Source organism: Odontomachus brunneus, unplaced genomic scaffold, assembly GCF_010583005.1.
Source record: "Odontomachus brunneus isolate Ranch 3 - 2012 unplaced genomic scaffold, Obru_v1 Obru_scaffold_256, whole genome shotgun sequence".
In the NCBI taxonomy this organism is placed as follows: domain Eukaryota; kingdom Metazoa; phylum Arthropoda; class Insecta; order Hymenoptera; family Formicidae; genus Odontomachus; species Odontomachus brunneus.
The window spans coordinates 189410-214034 of record NW_022639706.1 but is presented as its reverse complement, the minus strand read 5'-3'; the positions used below and the strand labels follow the sequence as shown (position 1 = coordinate 214034).

The 24625-nt window shown below is 35.1% G+C and overlaps 7 protein-coding genes across 17 annotated transcripts; 5 read left to right on the top strand and 2 right to left on the bottom strand.

Moving 5' to 3' along the window:
- Positions 1 to 2292: 2292 nt before the first annotated feature.
- On the top strand, positions 2293 to 3800 carry LOC116852784 (transmembrane protein 50A). The gene is made up of 4 exons (XM_032833443.1): positions 2293 to 2505; positions 2744 to 2850; positions 2945 to 3105; positions 3235 to 3800. The coding sequence occupies exons 1-4, from the start codon at positions 2407 to 2409 to the stop codon at positions 3339 to 3341; spliced, it is 474 nt and encodes a 157-aa protein (XP_032689334.1). The 5' UTR covers positions 2293 to 2406; the 3' UTR covers positions 3342 to 3800.
- A 231-nt stretch (positions 3801 to 4031) lies between these two features.
- Positions 4032 to 10659, top strand: LOC116852777 (hypoxia up-regulated protein 1). Of its 2 annotated transcripts, none has more exons than XM_032833432.1 (9): positions 4032 to 4207; positions 4400 to 4537; positions 5070 to 6030; positions 6529 to 6791; positions 6901 to 7034; positions 7148 to 7341; positions 7978 to 8266; positions 8430 to 8859; positions 9119 to 10659. In XM_032833432.1, exons 2-9 carry the CDS (start codon positions 4400 to 4402, stop codon positions 9527 to 9529), a joined length of 2820 nt encoding a protein of 939 aa, XP_032689323.1. In that variant the 5' UTR covers positions 4032 to 4207; the 3' UTR covers positions 9530 to 10659. The 2 variants fall into 2 exon arrangements, with proteins under 2 accessions (XP_032689323.1, XP_032689322.1); XM_032833431.1 differs by having other exon boundaries at positions 4033 to 4207; positions 7148 to 7386.
- A 1243-nt stretch (positions 10660 to 11902) lies between these two features.
- Positions 11903 to 13781, top strand: LOC116852782. 4 transcript variants are annotated; one of them, XM_032833441.1, is made up of 6 exons: positions 11903 to 12189; positions 12272 to 12474; positions 12591 to 12657; positions 12868 to 13069; positions 13228 to 13274; positions 13638 to 13777. In XM_032833441.1, exons 1-5 carry the CDS (start codon positions 12136 to 12138, stop codon positions 13248 to 13250), a joined length of 549 nt encoding a protein of 182 aa, XP_032689332.1. In that variant the 5' UTR covers positions 11903 to 12135; the 3' UTR covers positions 13251 to 13274; positions 13638 to 13777. The 4 variants fall into 4 exon arrangements, with proteins under 4 accessions (XP_032689332.1, XP_032689331.1, XP_032689329.1 ...); XM_032833438.1 differs by having other exon boundaries at positions 11906 to 12189; positions 12534 to 12657; XM_032833439.1 differs by having other exon boundaries at positions 11906 to 12189; positions 12534 to 12657; positions 13576 to 13708.
- Positions 12658 to 14704, bottom strand: LOC116852785 (N-alpha-acetyltransferase 38, NatC auxiliary subunit). 5 transcript variants are annotated; one of them, XR_004379857.1, is made up of 4 exons: positions 14307 to 14704; positions 13622 to 13903; positions 13171 to 13239; positions 12658 to 13023 (listed from the first exon to the last, which is right to left on the bottom strand). XR_004379857.1 is itself a non-coding variant. In XM_032833445.1 (3 exons), exons 1-2 carry the CDS (start codon positions 14370 to 14372, stop codon positions 13661 to 13663), a joined length of 309 nt encoding a protein of 102 aa, XP_032689336.1. In that variant the 5' UTR covers positions 14373 to 14704; the 3' UTR covers positions 12658 to 13023; positions 13622 to 13660. The 5 variants fall into 5 exon arrangements, 2 of the variants coding, with proteins under 2 accessions (XP_032689336.1, XP_032689335.1); XR_004379858.1 differs by having other exon boundaries at positions 13636 to 13903; XR_004379856.1 differs by having other exon boundaries at positions 13171 to 13903.
- Positions 14705 to 15711: 1007 nt separating this feature from the next.
- Positions 15712 to 17512, top strand: LOC116852781 (NADH dehydrogenase [ubiquinone] flavoprotein 2, mitochondrial). Its single transcript, XM_032833437.1, has 4 exons — positions 15712 to 15926; positions 16237 to 16299; positions 16403 to 16861; positions 17249 to 17512. The coding sequence occupies exons 1-4, from the start codon at positions 15891 to 15893 to the stop codon at positions 17420 to 17422; spliced, it is 732 nt and encodes a 243-aa protein (XP_032689328.1). The 5' UTR covers positions 15712 to 15890; the 3' UTR covers positions 17423 to 17512.
- Positions 17513 to 18158: 646 nt separating this feature from the next.
- On the top strand, positions 18159 to 21178 carry LOC116852778 (mismatch repair endonuclease PMS2). 3 transcript variants are annotated; one of them, XM_032833433.1, is made up of 5 exons: positions 18159 to 18542; positions 18700 to 18859; positions 19055 to 20250; positions 20477 to 20726; positions 20842 to 21178. In XM_032833433.1, exons 1-5 carry the CDS (start codon positions 18456 to 18458, stop codon positions 21165 to 21167), a joined length of 2019 nt encoding a protein of 672 aa, XP_032689324.1. In that variant the 5' UTR covers positions 18159 to 18455; the 3' UTR covers positions 21168 to 21178. The 3 variants fall into 3 exon arrangements, with proteins under 3 accessions (XP_032689324.1, XP_032689325.1, XP_032689326.1); XM_032833434.1 differs by having other exon boundaries at positions 18159 to 18552; XM_032833435.1 differs by having other exon boundaries at positions 18159 to 18552; positions 18992 to 20250.
- Positions 21179 to 21423: 245 nt separating this feature from the next.
- On the bottom strand, positions 21424 to 23676 carry LOC116852779 (glutamate-rich WD repeat-containing protein 1). The gene is made up of 4 exons (XM_032833436.1): positions 23522 to 23676; positions 22768 to 23260; positions 22178 to 22582; positions 21424 to 22098 (listed from the first exon to the last, which is right to left on the bottom strand). The coding sequence occupies exons 2-4, from the start codon at positions 23241 to 23243 to the stop codon at positions 21606 to 21608; spliced, it is 1374 nt and encodes a 457-aa protein (XP_032689327.1). The 5' UTR covers positions 23244 to 23260; positions 23522 to 23676; the 3' UTR covers positions 21424 to 21605.
- Between the last annotated feature and the right edge of the window lie 949 nt (positions 23677 to 24625).

Below are 24625 nucleotides of genomic sequence, written 5' to 3'. Positions count from 1 at the left end.
TGGGATTCTGTAACTCATTATTGGAGTTAACGACAGTTTCGTTATCGTTGCGCAGCTTTTCTACGGTATACAAAAGCTGCGTAACGATAACAAAACTGTCGTGAACTCCAATAACGAGTTACAGAATAGGGCTACAGGAGTACTATTCCGTTCCCGCATACCGACAGTTGTCGAATCAGTAGGCGTCGTTGCGCAGCTTTTTTATACCGTGGAAAAACTGCGCAACGAACCCACTGATCCGACAACTATCGGAACCACGAAATAGCAGCCCTGTCGGTCAGTCACACTTATCGACCTCTGCCGCCGACTGATCGTACTAGTGACATCTGCTAGAGAACAAAAAGTGCAATAAATAGGCGCGTTCAACGGAAAAAGCGCTCAGTAAGCAATCAGCGATTAGTTCTTACTATTAGATCCCTAAATCTAGACCAATTACATTGACGAATTGCTCGACTGTTGTGCAACTGTTCGCTGAACGCACTCATTGTCATTAGGTTAAGTTCTGTGTGATAGTAAAATAATAGCATATATGTCAAGAAATATGAAACTTCCTTTCAAGAAATCTCAAAATATTAGAAGAAAGAAGAAAATAGTTGCGTTATCACACGAACTACCATATGATTGGCTACGACTCGAGTCGCCGACTCGAAAAATAGACTGAAGTCTAAATGCGAGTCGACCGATCCAATCAGTCGGCGCTTCACTATGATTGATCCATTGAGAGTTGGCAGTCGTAGGGCTTGAGCACAAAGATTGTCGCAGTCGTTTCCGACAGTGTCGTAGACGTAATCGGAGTCGGAAGTCAACGTACAAGGATTGATATAGATGTATGCTGCATTAATTGTATCCTCTAATCATATTTGATACGTCTACGCCAACCCTTGTATGTTGACTTCCGATACCGATTTACGTCTACGACACTGTTGTAAAAAATTGCGACAATCTTTGTGCTCAGGCCCGTAGTCGGCAATCGGGTCGGCCTGTGCAGTCGGTAGTCTGATACAGGCTTAAAGGGACGTCTACATTGGAAGTAAGCAGTAATGGCTTCTGCACACAGGACGCGGTAATGCTTGCCGCGCGGTGGAAGTCCGTACAACAGGTCCGATCAATATGTTGTTTTTCCGTAAGAGCTAGAAGGTTATTACGGAAAGCAGCATATTGATTGGTTGTCGCGCGAACTTCCGCCGCGCGGCAAGCATTACCACGTCCTGTGTGCAGGAGCCATAAGAAGTAGGAAGTAAGAATAAGAAATTGACCAATCATAGTTGATTATTCTTCTCACATTCGACTGTGATTGGTCAATTTCTTACTTTTACTTCCTACTTCTTACTACCCCACAAAAACATGCACGTTACACCCACGTGGAATCCACGTGATTTCGTGGATCCCTTTATGCGTCGTCTACAGTGGCAGTAGGAATGGTAGTAATAAATAAGCAGTAAGTAAATGGACCAATTACAATAGATTATTCTTGAATCGTGAGAATGGAATTGGTCAATTTGCTTACTGCTTATTCTTACTACTACTCGACGGGTGGAACCCGATTAACCACGATACGATTGGACACAGATTGTAATGATTGGTTCGATCTAGTAATTCACTAGATAATTCTTTTCATCGGTTGGTTGTGTCCAATCGTACTGTGGTCAATCGGGACGCTCCCCTACTCGACGACGACGCATTAAGAAATTGACCAATCACAGTCAAATTTGAAGAGAATAATCAACTATGATTGGTCAATTTCTTAAGGCGTAAAGCTTACTACACCTATTGTGGCTCGAAATTTATGCACGTATAAGAAAATTGACCAATCAGAGTCCTTTATCTTTATCGTGGCAATAAAAATGAGAACTCTGATTAGTCAATTTTCTTATGTGTTGCGCATTATGGCTCGTATTCTGAATTCTCTTTTAACGATAAATGAGCCTCTAAAAGAGGCTTCGGAGCCATCTGATTGGCTGAGAAGCTACATTTTAGGCACTTTTATCGATAAAGAGGATTCAGAATTTGAGTCTACAGCTTTCCAGTGATGGCGATAAATTTTGGAACACACCAGTGTGTACCAGTTCAGACAGTTTAAGTAAAAAGAACAGACTATGGGTCCAGCGGGCGCTGCAAATGCTTTGTAGCGTTTTTACTTCTTTCTCTTTCTTCATTCGAATCCGAGGAATAGAACAAGAGGTAGAAACGCTGCACAGCATTTGTAGTGGTTATTGGACCGCACCCTTTATATGCTGATTGTAACCTTTACCGCTTTAAATGCTTGGCGCTACTGTCTGAAATAAAATCATGTTTGTCACTTTACGCTCTACTATTTACGTCTAGTGTTGTGACGATATCTGTCATCCTTTAGGTTAGCTGTCTAATCACGAAATTTAATACGTTTGAACAAAAGTCAACAAAAAAATGACGTCTTGCCTTGAGAGCTTGCAGGTGTCCACTTGTGTTTGGTTCGAGGGCGGCGAGAAAAGAAATGCACTGGTGTCTATGTTAGCTGGCACATTGGTAAATCTCTTAGTTTACATGAACACAGTCGTACTAAATAAATAAGCGTATATAAGTAAATCATATTATACCATTAGTATACAATGATTTCTTATCTTTTTTATTTTTTATCGAGTTAACTCTGTTAAAAACAAAAATTTATTTTATATTATAAATAAGTAATATGCAGACTGTACTTTTTCTAAATGTAATCTGTTTCTATAGTTCTTGCTATTGTCTCACTGAAACATCATTTTAGTTTTTCATAGGCTGGTGGTTTATAATAGATGCCCATGCAAAATATCCTAATGAAATGGCAAATGCATATCATGTATGCGGAGTATTTGGTACTATATCACTTTTCATGTAAGCAATATCAATAACACTTTTACTACAATATTTTATTCAAAATCTTGTTTTAATTACATGATGTTAATTAAAGTAAAAATTAATTTTGCAGGGTTAATTCAGTAACAAATGCACAGATAAGAGGAGAAGCTTATAACGGTGGTTGTTTGGGAGCAAGAGGTGCCAGAAGTTGGCTGTTTGTTGGATTTGTGATGGGATTTGCAGCTGTAATAGCAGCCTGTTGGATTTTGTTTGCTAATTTTGTGGCTGCAGGTACTCATAATTACACATATTTGCCCTTATCCTTGAACTTTCCTTTATCAATGAAAGGAAGTTCAAAATAAGACTATTGTATGTGGCTGTATAAAAGTATGATTATTAATTTAATACTTTTATATACAGGTGCAACGCATCATTGGCCAGGTGTAGGATTGTTCTTGCAGAATGTGTTTATCTTCTTGGGCTCTCTGACATATAAATTCGGCCGATCCGAAGATCAATGGGGTTAACAGATGTATACCATCGATTGGAAATATTTTTATTACTACATGGTCAAAAATTAAGCGCGCGAAACCTGACTGAGGAAATTCGTGGTTTAATTAATATATCCTATATCCTCTCGAATATTAAATCTACTTCGATTACAGCAACATCAAGTTATTCTCGTTATGAACGCGTTCTTAAGTGTGTTTAATTTATTTATATTCACTGGGGGGAGTATCGTGACATCAGATATGATGTCGCACGATTATGCGTTACGAAAATATGCAAAATTTATAATAATCTAGAAGTAAGAGGTTAGATTAATGACTTTCGTGTGATAGTGAATTACATGCTACTTATGTTTAATAATTTCTGCGTCACATTTCTGCGTCACATTTCTGCGTAAAAACTCCTGAATTTGCGCTATTTTCTACACGTTTTTATATTTACATTATTCTACTGTTAATACAGCAAATCTGCACCAACTCGTATTTTGTACTTGATATTTTTATGAGAAAAATTGTCAAATGACTATTTAGTAGTAAGTATATTATCCAAACTAAATAAATAAACTGTCATTAAAATAAATTGTTATAAATTTTAAAAGAAGAGAGGGAAACCACGATTGGTCTATTTCTTTTCGTGAGAATTGTCACGATTGGTCCTTGGTGTGCCAACGTGGGTGATCGGTGGGTCGTTGTTTCGCCAATCGCGACATGCCACACCAACACATGGTACACAGCACGTAGTCTCGCGGTGAAAGACCGGAGGTGTAGTTGCAACGTTTCGCTTTTTTTGTTAATTTGAACGTTGTTGAGATGCACACTGAATAGTGCACAGTCAAGAATCGCGATTGAAGTAACGTATTTGTTGTCCAAAGCTTGAACATAAGGTGAGCACGCATCATTCGCCCATGTTATTTCATGTCAGACGTGTTTCATGCCGCCGGTATTCATAACCAAGCACGACTGTCACGCAGTGGACGAATAGTCATTATTTCGTGCCCGATATTCACGTGGACTAGATTTTCCAACTAGCACAATACTTTTATCCTCCATAATATATCTTAAACCTGGGCTTTCAGATGGGGTTTTCGCGGAAAAGCATTTCGATGGCGTCATTAGCCTTATTTCTCATCGCCTCTTTCATCGGCATTAGCGAGGAAATTGCTGTCATGAGTATCGACATCGGCAGCGAATGGATGAAAGTTGCTATCGTTTCCGTAAGTGAGAGATCTACAATTCTGATTCATGTGTGAATTTCTCAAAGTAACTGACAGCTCAGAATAGAGAATCTTGTTGATTAAATCCAGATAGCCAAATCCACAGCAGATTTAAACAATCCAGAAGCAGATTTAATATAGTTTCTTGTCTAAATTTTGTGGATAATTTAATACTGAAGTATGATGGCAGGTTGACTGCTAAAATCAAGTAGGATCTGTTGTTCCTTAACTGCTTAAATATTTAGTGTAGTATTTAAGTGGAAATGGAAATTTAAATGGAATATGCTCCAGATGCTGCTTGGTCTTGGCCATCAATCTGCTGTAAAGCCATATCAGTAGACTCTGTTGATAGAACATGAATTTAATGTGGACACAGATGGCTATACCATGGATGTACCATAGTATTCTAATTGGATCTACTGTCAATCTACTGGCATAATGCTAACATTTTGCTTATTGCAAAATTTAATGTATTTTCCATAGTTTTGCTGGAAAATTAATTGTTAACTATTTGTTCTATTATACTTTATAGCCTGGTGTCCCCATGGAGATAGCTTTAAATAAGGAATCCAAAAGAAAAACACCAGTGTCGATTGCATTCAGAGATGGTGAGAGATCTTTTGGGGAGGATGCCCAAGTGGTCGGTGTGAGATTTCCACAGAACACCTACTCCTACATCCTAGATCTCTTAGGGAAGCCTATAAACAATCCTCTAGTACAACTCTATCTAAAAAGATTTCCTTACTACAATATTATTGCTGATGATGAGAGAGACACTATAGCATTTAAGTTGAACGAAAACACAACATATACCCCAGAAGAGCTGCTCGCGCAAATACTACATAAGGGCAAGGAATTCGCGGAGGTCTCAGCCCATCAAAAGATCAATGAGGCTGTCATTACAGTCCCGGGATTCTTCAATCAAGCCGAGAGGAGGTCTCTGGTGCAAGCAGCGGAGCTCGCTGGCTTGAAGGTATTGCAGCTCATAAACGATTACACAGCTGTCGCCCTCAACTACGGCGTGTTCGGTAGAACCGAAATAAACGACTCTGCACATTACATTTTGTTTTACGATATGGGTGCCAGCAGCACCACCGCGACGGTCGTTAGTTATCAGAACGTGAAAACGAAAGAAAGAGGTTTCGTTGAGACCAATCCTCACGTTACCGTGCTGGGTGTCGGTTACGATCGCACGCTCGGCGGGCTGGAGATGCAGATCAGACTGCAGAATTATTTAGCTCGAGAATTCGATGCTCTGAAGAAAACGCCAAACTCAGTGTTCAAGAGCCCGAGATCGATGGCGAAGCTTTTCAAGGAGGCTGGCCGCGTGAAAACCGTGCTTAGCGCTAACGCGGACCACTTCGCACAGATCGAAAGTCTGATAGATGATATAGACTTCAGATTGCAAGTGACGAGAGAAAAGCTGGAAGAGATATGTGCCGATCTGTTTGAGCGCGTAGCGAATCCCGTGAGAACTGCCTTGGAAACGTCAGGTAAATATCTGATTTAAAATAAATATTAAATTTATTTAAATTGATTTTAAATAAATATTAGGACTTGAATGTTTTTTTTCGGATCTGACATTATCCGAATACCCGATTATTCGGATAGTAAATTCATGTGACGCTTCAAATTCGGGTTATCCGAAGATTCGGATTTTTCAAAGTACCCGAATAGGGCACGTATTATGGTATTCAAATCAAATTGTTTTCAAAGAGTTTCATAATATGTGTGCTGTTCGGGATCCGGATTGAAATTCGTCAAAGACCTATTCGTCAATCTACCAAACAGACACGATCGTAACAATCCTTTTCAAAAATTTGACAATCAATAAATCGATATTTTTTTAGTTGTGATAATTGATTTATTGTGATTTAGTGATTTTTTTTAAGATAATTGTGCCAATTTATATAATTAAATAATAATTACTTTGGATAATTATGTTGATTGTTCCTCTTTTTATTTTAAAACTTATTTTTAAACTGTTTCAGGTTTAGCAATGGATGTTATATCTCATGTTGTACTGGTGGGAGCAGGTACCCGAATGCCAAAGGTACAGGAAAAACTGTCTCAGTATGTGAAGACGGAATTGTCAAAGAACGTGAATACAGACGAGGCTGCAGCTCTAGGAGCTGCATATAAAGCGGCTGATCTCAGTCAGGGTTTCAAAGTTAAAAAGTTCGTCACGAAGGACGCTGTGGTGTTTCCGATTCAAATCGTATTTGATAGAATGATCGATAACAAAATAAAGCAGGTACTGATCTTACGAATTTTCGAAAACCGTTTCTTAGTTTCTTATTCCTCAATAAAAAAAATACATATTACTTTTCTTCTTTTAATCAAATTTATCCTTTTATACACAGGTGAGAAAGACGTTGTTCAGCAGAATGAATCCTTTCCCACAGAAGAAGATTATTACTTTCAACAAGCATACGGAAGATTTTGACTTTCAAGTGAATTACGCCGAATTGGATTATTTGCCATCCAGTGAGGTACTGTAAGTATCTATAGTTTTCACTTGTATAACAAATTGGAAACGAATCAATAAAGATCACTCAAAGTTTCCCGAAATTTAACACATTTAAAGTTATAATGTATATATTTTTACAGTGCTATCGGTAATTTAAATATATCTATCATATCTCTGAATGGCGTAGCTGAGGCTTTAGAGAAACACGCTAAGGAAGGTGCCGAAAGTAAAGGAGTCAAGGCACATTTCAATATGGATGACAGTGGAATACTGAATTTGTTAAATGTAGAACTAGTTTCTGAAAAGTCAAGCGTTACCGTTGACGAAGAAGAGGGTACTTTCTCAATACTTGGCTCAACTATTACTAAATTCTTTGCAGGTTTGTTCTCCGATGGTTGTGCAAAAAATGATGCCGATGATTAATTTCTGTTGCATGTATGGATTTCTATTTCCCGGCGATATTTACGCTATTCCGTTCTTCCTTTACGTCGTATCTATGCGTATAGAAGAAATGTCGTTTCTTAAGATTTCAAGGGAATTAAAGAGTGGAAAAAGCAGAGGGTGAATTAAAATATTGTTACTATAATTGTCGGATTAATGCACGTTCTATCTCGAAATCATTTTTTGCAAGCATTTTTATAAAGATATGCAATACAGATGTGTGTAACATAATTAGATAGCACAATTTTTAAGCAGGACTTAATTTTTGATGATCGCTTATATAACAAATCTCGTAGCAATAAAATTAAAGTTTAATAGCCGAATATAAAAAAGTATCTCAGCAGCAGAATGTGATATATTCTTGATATATATTTTTCACTAAAATCTGTTACATAAATAAGTAATTAAAAAAAGCTTAAATTCATGCGTTCAATGTTCAGCGACATCAAAATGCAAGACCCTAATTATAAATCGTCCAGACGCGTACAAAAAGAAGTACATTAAGTTATAGCGTAATTGTATTTTTTAGGTTCCAATGAGAAAGAGACGATAGAAAAGACGGAAGAACCACCAAAAGAAGATATAAAACCGGTGCATGAAGAACCTGAGTATCTGGAGCCGTCAAAGGATGCGGAGGAGAAAACAAAGAAGAAGAACGAAACGAAATCGAGCGAAGATAAAGCCGGAAATAAGACTGAGAAGGCAGACAAAGAGAAGAAAGCCACTGTCGTTCAAATTAAGGAATCTATCAGCTCGAATGAGATCAAATTGGGATCACAAATTCTGTCCGGTGATAGACTTGTACAGTCTCAAGACAAGTGAGTTAAACTATGTGTGATGTAAATTTACTACGTTAATATGAAATTTCTGTCTAGCTTTTCAAAATATTGTATGTGTTGTTCTAGATGATAAATAATCTAGTTGATGCAATCACAAAGATATTTACGCGATTTTGATAATGTAATTTCTTTTTCTCTCCAGGATACATAATTTGGACATGCATGATTTGAAGAAAGCACGTCGAGAGACTGCACTGAACAATCTCGAGTCATATGTAATCGATGCGCAGCAAAAGCTCGATTCCGAAGAATATTCAGTCGCGGCCACCGAGAAAGAGATCGAAGAAATACGTAAAGCGTGTGCTGAGGTCTCCGAATGGTTATACGAAGATGGATTCGCCGCGACCGCGGAAGTGTACGAGGAGAAATTGTTGGAACTGCAGAAGTTAACCGGCGACGTCTACGAGAGAGTTTCCGAGCACCGGGATCGTCCAGAAGTTCTGAAGGCAGTATTTTTACTGCTCGACAGCAGTAAATTGTTCTTGAATAGTATGCGAAACTTGAGTGTAACGGCCGATGTCATCACGCCCGTTGAAGTGGAGACGTTAGAAAAAGCAATCAACGAGACGCAGGTATGTAACGAATTAAAGAAATGATAAATATAGTTCCAGCAGTATTTCTGGTAATTAAGTAATCTTTTTTTATTAATTTTTAGAAGAAATTTAAATTAATAAAAATACGCTTTATTAAGATTTAAAAAAATGCGTTTTTATGCATACATACTAACTTAAAAATCTGTTGTTAACAGTTAACATGTTTTACATATTATGTATGCGTATAATATTTATACTATATAATATATTGTATATATATATCTGTGATATTTTTCAGGATTATTATGACATGGTTACGAAATATTTCGCTGAAACACCTTTGAACGAACCAGTGAAATACAAAGTCCGACATATCTCGAATAAAATGGAACTGCTTGATAGAGAAATTAAGTATCTTATAAACAAAATAAAAATCTGGAAGCCGAAGCAAGAAGCTGCAATAAACCAGACGGACAGTAAAACTGAGGAGGCGACAGAAAATCAAGAAGAATTACCACTTGATTTAACGACAGAAGCTGATGCTGAGAAAGACAAATCTGCAGAAGAACAAATTATATCAAATAATGAACAAGAGCAGCAACAAGAAGTACCAATAATAGATGAGATGCAGGAGTCGTTAGTTATACCAGAAAGGAAGGAACCGCCAAGTGAAAGCGAAGTTGAGGAGGACACGCATCAAGAACTGTAAAGAAATAATTTATTTAAAAGTGTGTGATTCTCTGTTATTGATCGACGGGCAGCGTCGATTTAGGGCAATTTCTGTAGATTTATCTTTGTCGGATGCATTTAAGACGCAAATCAAATCTTTACACGTTTGCTCTACGAATCGATAAATTATATCGCGAAATTAAATGCAATTTTTCTTCTATAATTGATAATATTATATTAGTGTTATGAAATATGCGCGAATAATTTTGTTCGTTGATTTATTTATCATGAAAGTGTTATTAACGCATGGTCGTTATAATCGGTGATAATCTTATCGAGGGAACCGCTCTACTTGCGATAATTACATTACACAAGTGCCAAGCACAATAGCAGGTTCTGATATTCAATTTATCTAATATAGGCATACACGTGTGAATAGGCCAGTTCTTAGGAAAAGTTCATATGTCAAATCTTTAAAATTGTAATATATCAAATTTTTTACTTTGCATGTCAAACCTGTTTCAAATGCTGCAAATCTATCATTTGATTACGTGTAATCGTCATATTTGGTGATGTAGTATAAAGCATATTACTTAAAAAAATGAATAAGTTAAAAATGATTTTCGCATAAATATCGTTTATAGAATGTATTTTTTCGTACGGATACATTTTTACTGTATTTCTAAATATATCCTGAAAGAATTTCTCTTACTTCTTACATATAAATATACATCGATATTACTTGATCAGTCAGCATCATCTCTTACAAAGAAACGCATTATTTTTATTACTTATAAATTATTAATTAAATAACGCGTTTTTTTTATCGTTTTTGATGACTCTGCATAATGAATGACTAAATATTCTTACACATATATCTTACAGATATTTTCATTATCTTTTATAAATAAAGTAATTACATTCGCACAAAATACATTAAATACGAAAATAAAAAATAATATGATAAAATTGCTCTTTCATGCAGCTAGTACTTAGCAAAATTCTCTGGCAATGAAGAATATATAGCAAAAAGATTGTCATTCTACTGCCAACTAGGCGTTTGGGTTCAACGAATTATCATTCAAATAATGATAAAGATAAAACTGTAATTTCGAACATTACTATTACCGATATCTATTAATTTGAAAGAATAAAAAAATATATAAGATATTATTGATGTAAAGAAATAGGAGATATATTGTTATAGTTCGTTTATTTTTCTTAGAAGTATGTATAAATTATTAAAGATAATTATACAAAGTCATTGATATATCAAATTTTGATCAAATATTTAACAAGTTCCAGAAATATAATTTTTTATGACTAAAAATATATATAATTAAAGTGAGATTTTTATTTTTTTGCACATTTTACATAGTAAATTATTAAATTACAATCCATATTAGTACCAAGAAATTGTAACAATTGATCCTCATTTTAAAGCTAGTGGTACAGTGCTTGTTTCACATAGTTTCGCATATTGTGCAACTGTTGAATGCTAAATGCAGTCAATAGAAATGTAGGGAATAACTAAACTTTCGACGAGTTCCATTAAATGGGAGCCAATACATGGGAGCGTTCCAGCGTCGAGCGTTAAAGCGTTAGCCAAACAACGTATCAGGTTCCAGAAGTATACTTGTAGTTCTTGCGGGTGGCACGTTGATTGGCTACCGCTTTAACGCTCGATGCTCCCATGTAAAGGCATCTTAAGGTTGGGTTAGGTTAGTTGCAAGCTGATCGCAAGCAGACGCAATTCTTATTGCGACAGCCAATCAGAAACATCAATGGTGCTCTTGGCTTCTAATTGGCTGTCGCAACAAGAGTTGCAATCGACTTGCAACTAATATAGAACGACCTTTATACGAGCCTAGTTCAGGAAGTCAATTGTGTACCTCGAAACGGAGTAAAAATTATAGCGTGTTCGACTGGCCCTAGGTTAATCGCTCCGAGAGCGATTATTGACGTCATTAGTCTCTACTAGCCAATCATGAAGCTTATAAGTACTTGTTCGACCAATAAACGTAGGTTGAATAACCCAGAGTGGGTTAATCCAGAACCAGTCGAATATGCTATTACAAAAGTGAGCAAATTCACTAGACATTGACCAATGAAGTTACAAATATTCTAGTAAATTTGCTCACTTTTGTCATTTTCACTTCATTTTCAGGTACATAATCGACCCCCAAGTAGTTTAATTAAAAAGAACGGACCTATAAATATATAAACGTTGAGCATTTAGATATAAAGGGTTATGGTTCTTGCACATAGGACGCGGTAATGCTTGTCGCGCGAAAAATGGAGGAGATAATGTTAGTACTAAGGAAAATTTCTACACGATATAATTTAAAGATCTGTTCTTTGTAACTGCACACTGCTGAACTAATGCAAAAGGTTAGAGTGAGAAAACGTATACTTGTCTCACTTTAATTTATTGCACCAGTTCAGTAGTGCAGTTACAAAGAATAAATCTTTAAATTATATCGTGTAGAGATTTTCCTTGATACCAACATTATCCCCTCCACTTTTCGGGAAACTATCGCCTAACCGATACAGAGTGTACAGGAATACTACTTTAGATGCACTCAATATTGTGTATACAATTTAAAACATAATTTTAATATATTATATTTATAATTATCGACAAATATGGCAATGCGTCAGGCTCTCAGAAAATTATTGAAAAATATTACTCCGGCGATGGTAAGAACAACTTATTATTATTTCATATTTCAATTTTCACATACATGATAAAGATTGATGATTCGTTTATTTTAATGCACAGTATTCATCGAGTTTATTATTTGCGCATTACACTCCATCTGAAAAACCTAGTGAAAAAGATAAGTTAAAATTAGATCTACCAGACATAAAGAAATTGACATATGAATCTATGATACAAAGATCTGCGTTAGATGCAGCTAATAGCGCAACACAAGCATTGACTGTTACCTATATGGCAATAAAAAATCTGAGTACTGAATACAGGTAAATGTTACACCTGAAAAGAATGTACTGTAATATCAAATTTTGATAATTTTATGTAGGACTTTACTAAACACACTTATCTCCCTCTTAATGGATACTCTGAATTGTAATGTTAGTGATGCACACTGGGATCTTATTGTAGAAATAAGGACAGAAATGGAGGAGAAAAAACAGACTCTTATGGTAATACAGAATTGTTTAAAAAGAATAATTACATTGCGCTATATACAACATAATTTTACAACTATTTTTGGCATAAAATTAAAATTAATTTCTCTTTACCTTCAGAATACATAATACATACATTTTTTTCTAGTGATAAATACATTATATAATATCAATGTATATAAAGACTTAGGTTGAAAATTATTCTATTTGATGTTTTTTCATTAGAAATTAACTGGCTATATGGATTATGTGCACAAAATGGCAGTGGCTGCTTCAGAGCTTAGTTTTCTATCTGGGATGGACAGTCTATCCAACTCACTTTGTCAAAGGATAGATGATGCATTAAGTAATGTGAAAATAGAAGTTGAGAGCAATCTTGAGCTGGAACAAGCATATCGGCATATACAACAGCAGTGTATTAAAAACAGTAAGAAAGCAATTGATTAGTATATAGTATATTTTTTGAACAAATAATTTTCAATTTTGAACTCATTTTAGTTTTGTATTTTTAAAACAAATATTTCTTACATTTATTAATACATATGTATAGTTTCAGCAATCTTATTGTTTCATTGTTTTTTCCAGCTAAAGATACATCTGACAAGTAAAAATTTATACTATTTATTAATCTGGCAAGTATAAATTTGTTAAATTTATACTTCTTAATGTTATTGAACATAGTGGATTTTAGAACTGTTCATAATAAAACTTAATTTTTATAGTAAAATTAGAATAAAATTTCCTATCAAGTATATGTAATTATAACTTTTAATTTTCTTATAATTTTATCTGTGACTTTTATAAGTTGATTTTAATAAAATTAAAGCTGGGTAAAATATAAATGTGCAGTAACAAATAAATTAATATCTGATAACATTTATATCTTTTGATGTTTACAAATTTATCTGAAATACAAAAACTCAATTTTTTTAGGAAAAATATGTTACATTCATAATGACTTAATGTAATAAATACACACAATGGATTATTTACAGAAGAATAAGAATGATGCTGCATTTCAAGCATCCAGATGTATTGAAACAATATGTCGACCAGGTACCATTACCAAACCTAATACTCTGGCTTCTGTATGTTCGGTGGACAGAAACTCAGTACTTGAACCAAGAATAACATTGGCGTCACGATCGGTACAAAGAAATGCTCCTCTTAAAATTCTTCCATCAGTCATTTCAATTCGCAGATGTCGATTTAGCCATCCTCTCAATTTTTGTTTTGCAGGAGATTCTTCAGGAATAGTTGCCTGTTACAATTACACAAACAAAAGTATGAAGATTTTTTTTCAAAAGCATATGAATGGAATATTTCTAAGAACTATTATATCAATATAATATCATATTTAGTAATTTATAGGAAAATTTTATTTTCTATGAGATGCAATATTTTTATCTTATCAAAATGAGAATAAAATGAAATACTTGCAATTGGAATGATATATTTGTAAAACTTGATCTATTATAAGTTGAATATGTCAAGAATACATATATGATTATTTTTTTTAAGAGATTAAATTTATGAAACAATTATAACCTATATAACAAAGACTGAAACGAATTTAAAATTGATAAAAAGAAGTGTTTAGATATAGTAGAAAGTATTATAAGAAATGAAAATAAAATGAGCAAATGTATTATTTATACAATTACCTCTCCATTCCCATGGATATGCTCCTCATTCATAGTGTTATTCAAATCATGCACTGTCTCTTTCATAACAATATTACGATATGATTTATTTTTGTTAACGTAATATTTTAATAGTATGTTTAATAAAGTGAACTCAACACGTAAAATAATGTATCATTTCAAGAGCTTGATTCAAATTTATTCTGCGTCTGTAGTTTTTGGTTAAGTTAGATTAGATTGGGTTAGGTCAGTCAAGTTTTTTCTTTTTTTACTCAGTAAAGATGGTAGAGGGCTACTTGTAGCGCGCGCGATATTCAATTGAATCAAACAAAATCTAATAATATCGAGTTAGGAAACTCTCGACATGTGATTCTTGCACACAAGACGCGGTAGGCAATCAAATGGTCTGTTCTAGAGACACTTAAATCAGAGTCTGGCCACGTGGGTCATGTTCTGATTGGTCCGCCATGTTTATGCTATTCCCACAGACTTTTAAATACATGAATTATATTAATGTAAAAGTGTTAAGCCAGCGGCACACGATGCTTGTTTCATGCTGGATTGCTTGCTGGATGGAAATACTCTATTCTGATTGATCCGTCTTCAGAAATGTACTAATCAGAACAGAGTATTTCCATCCAACAAGCAATCGTGTGCCGCTGGCTTAACATAAGTTTAAGAAAATAAACGTTTTACATGTAATAAAAATCACAATGATATCAAAATCGTATGTAACAATGTCAAAATAAAATTTTTTATATATAATTTATTGAGATTTTATCAAAATATATTATGTATCACCATAGACTTGCTGTCATATATTTTACAAACTTTGGTATTTTTTTATTGGATGCTTATTTTCGTGCTGAATGGAAATACTCCGTTCTGATTGATACATTTCCATCCATCTTTAAAAATGCACCAATCAGAACAGAGTATTTTCATCCAGCAAGCAATCAAGTACGAAAACAAGTACTGTTGGCTTTATTGCAGTTCAGCAGTGCATGGCAGTGCAGTTGAAAAAATAGACCAATGGTCTTGATGGGTGGGACCCGATTGATCACAATACGATTAGAGAACTTCAAGTAAAGAGAATCGCCAACTTGGTCACGTAACCAGCTGATTGGCTGGCATAAATATATACGGATTTGTGACGCCAATGCAGAACAAATGCTTATATTTATATGGTTTTGTATCGGTGTCGTAATGTCCAAATCCGTACATGTTATCCCAGCCAATCGCAGAGTAGCTGAGTAGCTGGTCATATGACCAAGTTGGCGATTCTCTTTACTAGAGGTTCTCGAAGGCTGCGTTCCGAAATTCACTGCCAGTGCTGAAATTCTATAATATACGTGATATGAACTATAGATTTTCAGTACTGGCAGTGAATTTCGGAACGCAGTTTAAATACGATTGGACACAGATTGTAATGATTGGTTCGACCTGGTAATTCACTAGATAATTCTTTGCATCGGTTGGTGTCCAATCGTACCGTGGTCAATCGGGACGCTCTCGTCTTGATCGTAACAGAAGTGACGAGTGATTGACATTTTGTACTATTGTGGAGGATAAGTCTTATCTCATCTGTGTTTCAGCTGTGTCGATATGTTGACGTCTCTGCGTCGAGCTTGCGGGCTTCTTGTGAGTCATAAAACTGAGAATTTATTTTTTGTATTTACTCAGATTTTTTCTGTCCTAACCTCAAATATCTTATATAATATCTTACATATTATACAAGCTTTTAATTGTGTCAATTTAGTTTATAAGATCAAATAACTCTACCTTGAACGTCAGAGTTTTATCAGTTACATTTAATATTTTTGTAAGGCGAAAATACTGGCACACTCAAAGAGTGATAGAATTTTCTCTTTGTAAATTTCATCACAGCTTTGACAGTTATTACTTGATCTGTTATTTGGCTTGCATATAAAATTAATCTTACTTTTTACAGGCTCAGAAAAATATTAGAGCGGTACAAACAACAGCAAACTGTGCATCAGACCAGCTGTTTATTGTATGTAATGGTGTTATAATCTTTTTTTGTGTGTGTGTGTGTGTGCGTGTGAGTGAGTGAGTAATAGATATCTCAAAACATTTACATAGTATTTCAATTTCAGCATAGAGATAGCGAACATGATAACCCAAATATACCATTTGAGTTCAATGAGGCTAATAAGAAGCGCATTGAGGCACTCCTTGCAATCTATCCTGAAGGTCACAAACGTGGTGCCATGATACCACTGTTAGACTTGGCACAACGACAGCATGGATGGCTACCCATTTCTGCTATGCACAAAGTCGCAGAGATATTGGATCTACCACACATGAGAGTGTATGAAGTAGCCACATTCTACACAATGTTCAATCGAAGACCCATGGGAAAATATCATGTGCAGATCTGTACCTGCACTCCATGCTGGTTGCGAGATTCCGACTCGATAGTCGAAGCTGTGACAAAGGCTGCCAACTGTGAACTTGGTGCTACTTCCACCGACAAATTATTCACAATCTCCGAAGTAGAATGTCTTGGTGCTTGTGCCAATGCTCCCATGTTCCAAGTGAATGATGATTATTATGTATGTAAATTTATCTTTTAATTAAGAATAATGACATATAATAATACTACTATGATGTGCATATAATATCTACTTTGGCACAAAAAAAGAGTAATATTATTTTTTTTAATAATATAATAAATTAATTTTTAATTATTATAATTCTAAAAAATCCCTGTAAATATCTCGAATGTTAATTATCTTTTAATTATGTTAATTATATTATTTAATTATATATCTTAGTGCTTGAGAAATAGAACTTATGATTAGACTGAGAGAATTCTTAGAAATGTTAAAATATCCAAAAGTTTTAAAGTTTCTATAACTAGAGTTGAAAAAATGATTCTTTTTTTTTTTAGTTTCAGCTATGTAACAGTACCATACATAATGTGTCTGTCCATTTTCTAGGAGGACTTAACCCCAGAAAGTGCAACAGCTATAATAAATGCTTTTAAGAAAGGAGAGAGACCTCCAGCAGGTCCACAAACCTCTACTAGATTTGCAGCTGACCCTAATGGTGGTCTTACATCATTAACAACTCCACCAACAGGCCCTGGATTTGGTATCAGATCAGACTTGTAAAATTTGTTTTCAATAGGAATGTAGTATATATTGATGGATGTAAGAAACTGCTTGTTAATGCTGTTAATAAACATACAGTAAGACAGTGAATATTATTACTGTTATACATTATTGTATATATTTGTAGAGTTCTATATTTTGTTTCATAAATGAATTTCTTTGAATATTTAAAAAAATACATCTGGTCATATTATTTTCCCATTATATAAGTAATGCTGTCTTATTAATAAAAAATAAGGTAATTATATAGTTTAGAATTCTCACCTTCAATTTGGCTAAAACTCAACTCATTGTATATTTTCATGCGTAGAAACCACATATGAAAGTTAAAATCATCGCTCTGCCCCGCAAAACGAGATATTAATCGTTAAAGTTAACGAGTATAATAAGTTATGAAACTTGTCATAGCGACAAAATGTAGCGACATTACATGCTCCGTGGCCACATATATACTTATATATCATTTGTTGAGTTATATCATGATCCCAATACAATGCAGAAAATGCATTGGTCAGATGTTATTTATATTCATCACTATTTCAATTCCTTGTTAAAGAAAGTGGCGGCTTATAGCGAAGACTTTAAATTAAAGCCAACGGTACACGATGCTTGTTTTCGTACTGAATGGAAATGCTCTGTTCTGATTGGTGTATTTTCATCAATCTTCAGAAATGCACCAATCAGAACAAAGTATTTCCATCTACAAGAAAACAAGCATCGTGTGGCACTGGCTTTACGTGTTTGTTGCGTATTAAGTTCTTTAGGTTATATATATTTTTTACCTATGTTTATATAAATATAATGCATAAAGAAAAATTTTCAAACTGATAATTATTAAAAACTCATTTATAGATTTATTTTATTATTAAATACATGTTTATAGAATTACTTAATTCGAACAAAATTGAAATTAGTATAAAAGATTATGTCAGTGCACCGTATGCTCGTCGGAAACATGATAAGAATATTGTATAAAAACTATTAGTATTATTAATGATAAATTAAATTTTATGTGAAATTTGTGAACGGAACTATGGACGAACCTGTTGCAACGACTGAAAAGTCGAAAAAAATTGAAGCAATAAATAAAGAAACAATCCATCACATTTGTTCCGGTCAGGTAAGGTTAAGTATGTAAACAGAAAATATTACAAGTTATTAATTCTCTATCAGCGAGAATTAATTTTTTTAATTATATTATTATTACATGAGTTGCTTGTTTATTTTCTTTTTATTTAATTCGAGTTATAAACTGCTTTGTCTCTTATCCTTGTTAGGTGGTGTTGGATCTAGCTATAGCTGTCAAAGAATTAGTGGAAAACAGTTTAGACAGTGGTGCTACAACAATTGATGTTAAATTGACTGATTATGGTAGAACATGCATCAGTGTGAATGACAATGGTAGTGGTGTTCTGGAGCAAGACTTTGAAGGCTTGGGTAAGTTCAATTAAAATTTAATAAAGTAATAAATTAATTCAATTTTCATTCAATAAAATAATAATATTATCATACCTTACTAAATTTAAATATAGAAAAGTGATTTATCAAATATTTAATTTGAAATTTCAGGATATATTAAATTGAAAATAGTTTTGGAAATAATAATAAAGTGATTTCTTTTCTTTCAATCAGGCTTGAAGCACCATACTTCAAAGCTTCGAGAATTCACAGATCTAACAGAAATGAATACATTTGGTTTCCGTGGTGAAGCACTGAGTTCACTGTGTGCTTTATCTGAATTAAGTGTCATCACCAGGCACTCATTAAATGAACATGGTTTTAAATTGGAATTCGACCGAAATGGCATATTAACAAAAAAAGAATCATGTGCTAGAGAGAGAGGAACCACGGTTCATGTGAGGAATATATTTAAGAATTTGCCTGTACGAGCTAAGGAGTTTCAAAAGAACTTGAAAAAGGAGTATGCTCGTACTATCCAAGTTTTGTATGGTTATTGCTTGGTTTCCACCAATATCAAGATCACTTGTTTCAATTTAATATCAGGCAAATCGCCCAATCTTATAGTAGCCACAAGAAGCACTAATAATGTTTTAGACAATGTGAACTCTGTATTCGGCAAAAAAGCTCTGGACAGCATCGTGAAGCTCGAATTGCAAGTTCCCGACGAAATGACACTGCAGGAATATAATCTGTCTGAAAATGTAACCGTGGACTTCGACTGGGAATGTTATGTGAGCGTCTGCGATCACGTGATTGGACGTTCCTCTCCTGATCGACAATTTTTTTATGTAAATGGCCGACCCTGCGATCTCACAAAAGTCGGTAAACTAATGAATAATGTGTACCACAGATACAATAATAAGCAATATCCGTTCGTCTTTCTGAATATCAAATTAGACCGGCAGTCCGCCGACGTTAACGTTACTCCCGACAAGAGAACAATATTTTTCACGCAAGAGCGTCTCATTTTGGCAACGTTGAAATTTAGTTTAACAGCGAGATGGGACAAAATGCAGGGAAATTTCACAACTAAAACTCTGACCGAGTTGAATTTCGGTTTAAAAAGAGCGATTTCGCCGACCTGCACGCATCCGCCAGCCAAAAGGTTGCAAACATCACCTTCAGTATCACATGTAGCAAGAGATAATGATACTTGGAAAGATATAAAGTTAAGGAAGAAACCTATGAATGCAGAAATGACGATAAGTATAACAATGATAAAAGAGAAGCTAAAAACGAAAGAGGAAGCTGATAAGGCACCTGCCAATATAGGAAAGAGAATAAAATACAGAATACAAATGGAAGATAATCAAGGCGACGCTGAAAAAGAACTGCAAAGAGAGCTGACAAAAGATTCATTTGGCAAGGTTAGTGTGAGTCTGTAGCACGTTATACTAAAAATTATTAATTTATTTTTATTAAAAATTACCGAATATTTTTTTTTGTCAATTAACACGCTTTTATCAAATTAACTATTTCCGCTGTGATATTCATGCCGTTGCTCAAGATTCACGATATAATTATTAATGTTTAATGCACAACATATAGCGTATTTATATTTTGAGCAGTCTGAGACATCGAAATTTTTTATAGATGGAGATTATAGGTCAGTTTAATCTTGGTTTCATAATAGCTCGCCTAGAAGATGATCTCTTCATTATAGACCAACACGCCACCGATGAGAAATTTCGTTTTGAGAAGCTTAGCAACGAGACGAAACTGAAAACACAAAAGCTTATCATGCCGAAGTCACTGAACTTCTCCGCACTGAACGAAACGATACTCATAGAGCATCAGCAGACGTTCGAAGACAACGGGTTTACGTTCAAAATCGACGAGCAAGGTATACAATGTTGTTTTGTGATTAGAAATAATTGAAGTGTTACAATATGAAATTAATAGAACATTGAAACAAGAAAGATTCGATAAATTCTCTCTTCTGTGCTACTTTCTTTCAGCTGAACCCAGCAAAAGGATAGAATTGATAGGAATGCCTGTCAGTGGTGGTTGGCAGTTTGGCCAAGACGACATCGAAGAATTGGTGTTCCTTATCAGAGAAGGAGGCAGTGAGAACAAGGAGAAGCACATATTTCGGCCGAGTCGTGTCAGACAGATGTTGGCATCCAGAGCATGTCGCAGCGCAGTCATGATCGGCACAGCTTTAAGCATCAGTGAGATGCAAAGGCTGGTAACGCAAATGACGCAAATGCAGAATCCATGGAATTGTCCGCATGGCAGGCCTACTATACGACATCTTTTATCATTGCTATTAATAAATAAGTAAATGAACTGTGATATATTCTTTCACAAATGCTCTTTATCTAAAAATATTTACTCGCAAACGATATAAATTTAAACTTTCAACCAAGAGTCGATAAGAGTTCGGTTGCTACATTTTAATAACGATTATTAATTTAAGCGTAACAAGTTACAGACTAAAATCGATCAATATTTTAGTATCTCCATCATATATATATATATATATATATATATATATATATATATATATATATATATGTATAGATAGAATAATTTGACAAATAAATTATATATTTTTTACATCGTTTATATTTATGAGACACTCGATGATTTCTCAGATAAGAATTACAGAGAAGAAACGAGTATTTCTTCGAGTAAGAAACTGAATAGAGGATAGAAATAGCACAGATATTTTGTAAAATATATAATGTAATATGTCATTTTATGAGTCATCATAAATCCATTATACACTAATCGTGCGAAATACATTGAAACCTGAGTGTGCAGTTGATATCATAGTTCCTGGGCATTGTGGATGCCAATGTAACTCTTTGATATCTGATTGACCCTGATGTATGAATAACAGCTGGGGCGGCAGTTTGGTTAACTCGTCGTTTTGTTCGACATCCAAGGAATCTGTTTCTACGGACAAGTCCCATTGGGCGATTTGATTGTCAGCACCTCCAGAAGCGAATACCGTGCTCTCCGTGGGATGCCACTCGACAGTAGTGATGGGCGCAGTATGATGCTTGAAGGTAGCTATCGGGTCTGCTTTATTGGAAGAACCGAGAAGCCGCAGATCCCATATACAGAGCAACCCGTCGTCTCCTCCCGACACTATGAACTGGCTCTCTATCCGACTCCATGAGATTACATTGATGTCTGCCTGATGAGCACCGGACGCCGTCAGCATGCACGCCTTGTGTGGACTCGCTCGTATATCCCAAATTTTGATGCTGTCATGAAAGAAATTCTTTAAAAGATTCGTCAAACTGTAATAAAAAGGATACGGGAACAAGTTATGAAAATACGAACGTTTTATCCACCGAACACGATGCGAGTACATCCCTTTCGCATGGCGACCACTGCAAATCCTCCACGCTGTGTGGCGCATGCGAATTGAATGGTCTTTGGTCTATTTGCCACGTTGGACTGTCAGTACCGATTCGCCATATATGAATATTGCCTTTACAATCGCCGGACGCTAAGTCGCCTGGTTTCATTGGGCACCAGTCTAAGGCAAATCCTTCAGATAGATGACCTTTGAATATGAAGAGCGGTTTGACGCCTCCACCTTTTTCTTTGTCACACTTCTTACGATATGCAGCAAGCGAGCTAGGATGCTCAATGGCAGTTAACTGCTCTCGTAAATCCCATACATTTACACGACCCAATTCGCTCCAACTGGCGGCTAGAGGTACTTCATGAACTTTTGTACATCTACAAAAATAACAATCTTATAAAATAAATTAAGCTAAAAATATTCTTATAAGATTGTATATATGTATAAGTATGTATATATGTAATCACCAGATTCTATATTTATTCTCTAAGCATGTGATTTCCTGCATCTCACAAACTTAAATCTTAAGATTTAGTCATTTAATGTAATTAAAGATATTTACCTTATTCTATTAATGCATCCTTGATGTCTTATAGATACAACACTCATTGTTGGACTATATTCCTCATCTTCTGAATCACTTGATTCACTCTCTGAATCTTCTGAATGTTGCTTATTACCATATAAATTAGACATTTTCATAACAAGAACATTATTAACGTGAGCTTGTGCAGCTTGTGTGCCAGCAACTATATACATAGTTAAGGGATAATCCTCCCTTGAATTACCCAAATCATCAGGCAATACATCAAAACTCAGACAGGGTGCACCTGATTGTGCTTGATGCAATAACCTGTATGCTGATTTATCAGCAATAAGCTCTTCTCCTTCTTCCAAAATCTCTCCTGGAAGATACACCTTTGATACGATTTTCTCTTGATCTTCGTTATCGTTCTCATTTTCCTTGGACTTGTCATCATCGCTAATTTCATCTTCGTTTATATCCTCCATAAGTTCAACTTCCATTTCTTCAGACATTTATACACAGTAGATAGCTATTTTAAATAAAAAATGTCGTAACTTTTGTATAAAATGCTTGAAAATATTGGTATTAAACTAACACTATTTCGTGCCGAATCGATTTTCGGATTACTTTTCGTTTGCCCGCGGTATGAAATATTAAAACGAGATGCTAACCTCAAAAAACGTTTAAGAGAATATTGTAGGTTAAATAGTTCCCCTCCCAAGCGAATCTTCTAATTAAATATAATACAATTTATATATTGTTAATTGGAGTATGCTCTATTTTTACTTACCAGTGAAAATTAAAAGAATTTATTATATTTATGTGATTAGTGGTCACAGCTGATTATAACACGTGTTCATACAATGCGTGCATTGATACTACTTCTCTCTCTTTAGGGCTGCATTCAGATTCCTCATCCGGATACATTCTATTACTAGAATACTATAGTATATGTTACATATACTATAGCACTTCTAGTACTAAAGTGCACTCGGGTAGGGAATCTGAACGCACCCTAGGCGATTTTTGGTGATTGTCTGGTATATGTACCAAAGTGTACCAAATGGTCTGTTCTTTTCAGCTGCACTGCTGAACCGGTGCAATAAGTTAAAGTGAGACAAGTATATGTTTTCTCACTTGTTGCACTAGTTCAGCAGTGCAGCTGAAAAGAACAGACCAAAAGTGTACCAGGATGTTTTCGCGTGTTTGGTAGCTTGTGATAGAGACGTGGCTAACCGTTTTGGTATCTCTTTGGTTCATACCACGCTATACCACGCTCGAGAGGGGTGAGACCCGATTGACTACGATACGATTGGACACAGATTGTAATGATTGGTTCGACCTAGTAATTCATTAGATAATTCTTTTCATCGGTTGGTTGTGTCCAATCGTACTGTGGTCAATCAGAACGCTCCCACCAAAGAATCGCCAAAAATCGTTTATGGTTGCGGGCCTATGGCCGGTATTCATAGTCAGATCTTATATTTAAGATTGCTTAAGTTCATCTTCAGATACTCCGTAGCCAATGAAATAACCCGTACATCATCTGAAGATAAACTTAAGCGGTCTTAAATATAAGATCCGACTATGAATATCGGCCTATGGCTTTGGCCCTTTTAACCATGATGTAAATATATAAGATGTACCATTGCGCATCATGGAAGTGGGGATAGAACTAATCAGAAATTAACCAGGAAATACTGAGGGCAGTCATTGGCTTTTTTCCCATTTCTGGTCACTTTTAATTAGCTACTGCGCACTCACGGGACTGATACACTCGTAGTCTAAAAGGTTTGTGCATCGATTTTTTGTAGATTTCGGAACGCGTCCCAACTTCAGGAGAGAGACAACCACTGCTTGACACGCCAGCGCCGCCATTTATTAGCTGCGTTCC